At 34.1% G+C, this 1,823-nt stretch overlaps 1 protein-coding gene across 1 annotated transcript; it reads right to left on the reverse strand.

The window, feature by feature from the left end:
* Positions 1 to 8: 8 nt before the first annotated feature.
* Positions 9 to 1,745, reverse strand: LOC111380548 (eukaryotic translation initiation factor 2-alpha kinase 3-like). The gene is made up of 2 exons (XM_023004139.1): positions 1,583 to 1,745; positions 9 to 1,459 (listed from the first exon to the last, which is right to left on the reverse strand). The coding sequence occupies exons 1-2, from the start codon at positions 1,707 to 1,709 to the stop codon at positions 1,233 to 1,235; spliced, it is 354 nt and encodes a 117-aa protein (XP_022859907.1). The 5' UTR covers positions 1,710 to 1,745; the 3' UTR covers positions 9 to 1,232.
* Between the last annotated feature and the right edge of the window lie 78 nt (positions 1,746 to 1,823).

Raw genomic sequence — 1,823 nt, forward strand, 5'->3', positions numbered from 1 at the left:
CAGGGCAAGGTTAAAAATAAAAACCCCAGTTAAATTAAATAAGATCTCAAATGAAGTGACAATCAGATTCACCAAGCAGTAACAAACATCCATGGCATTGACAACTTGCAGACAATGGCATAAGTCCACATGCTCAAAAATAAATTTAATTATACAGATAAATTGCTGTAACATAACTTGATGTGTAGGGCAGTTAGCATGTGAAGTGAACAGAATGTGAGGTATTTTAGGGGGTTTAAGGAAATGCACTCTCAGGAAAAATGCGTGCATGGTGGACAAGCTACTTGGTTATTGTTGTGGATGGCAGTCTCCGAAATATTGATCCTGAGGTTTCCTTAGTTTGGCTACTCCGCAGGAAAATGGTGTCCAATATTAAGTTTCTTCCTATACAGCTTATTGAATTTCCATCTGATACAAATGCATTGAACTCCCATTCCCTATATTAATTGGCATGGTGATGGTGCTCAATGCATTTATTAGAATAGGACGAACAGTGGCAAAGGTCTACAGTGAGGTCCTACAGTTTGTGCAGGACTCTCACAAATTAGAGCTATAGATTTTGTTCCAAAATGTAAACTTCTAGGTCCAGTTAACATAGAATCAAATATTGCCATATAAAGTGGATATTTTATTCCAAGTAAATAGTAAACAATGATTAAACTTTTCTTTTCCTTGTTGATCGCACACCATTTTCCTGTCTATATGTTATTAGATGAACAAGGATCAATAGCTGTTAACACCAAGAATTCATGCTCCTTGATTGCACTCAGTTCGCTATGTTTTTTAGCTACATAAGAAGGGCATTGAACCTCTGTTCTAAATTCTAAGAAAACAAAAAAGTGGCTGGGAGGAAAAAGGCTGAATTTGATCTGGAAACTGTTTGTGAGGCTGTTCATGGTCCAAATCAGTTTTAAAGTGATATTGGGGTAGTGTCTTTCTCAATTGTTTACAAGTGTGTGCGCCCTGCCATTTTGGCAAACTTGCACTCTATTTGGTAGCATGGAATAGAGTATCACATTCTACTAAAGTTTTTTGACGTTCATGGAATTCAATATTCTTTTAAAAAGGTTATGCTTATTTCATCTAATTAAAAAAAAAAGTTATGCTTATTTACAACAAGATGTTAATTTTATTTGCTAATGATATTTTCAGTATTAAATTATCGAATTACGAGCCAGTCTTTTTCTATTGAGTTCCTAAGCATGCAATTGTACACATACTTATTCTAGCATTTATGTCATGATTCCAGTATAAAAATGCTCACACTCTCTCTCAACATATAATAGTTTATACATGCGATTACATAACAAGTAAAAAAATGTAATTGAAAATTGTATATTGTACCTCGAGATTTTCTGAAAAGACATATTGGCAGCCTTCAAAGATATTTTTTTTACAGCATAAACCTTTTGGTCCAACTTATTTTCGCATTCTGCCACAACCCCAAAGCCACCGGACCCTGCAAAAAATATACTCAAGAATCACAAAACTAATTTAGGACTGTGAAGAAAAAAGATTGTTGCAACAAAAAAATAAAATAAAAAATAAAAAATTAAGGGGAAAGCGAAATGTAAATTATTACCTATAGGACGAAGCTCAGTAAAGTTTGTCCGATATCTTGACTCTTCTCCATTAGGTAGCTTAATTGAAGTCCATATCACGTCCCCATTATTAGGACATAATATGTCCGAGCTCACGGATGAAGACATCTACACACGAATTCATTATAAAAGTTTCAGGGTTTCATAGAGCTCAAATTACCTGTTTTAAGAGTTATATTGTCAAAAACCATTTAACTTGTATATGTAAACTCAAAGTGAATC

Source organism: Olea europaea, unplaced genomic scaffold, assembly GCF_002742605.1.
Source record: "Olea europaea var. sylvestris unplaced genomic scaffold, O_europaea_v1 scaffold21631, whole genome shotgun sequence".
NCBI lineage: Eukaryota > Viridiplantae > Streptophyta > Magnoliopsida > Lamiales > Oleaceae > Olea > Olea europaea.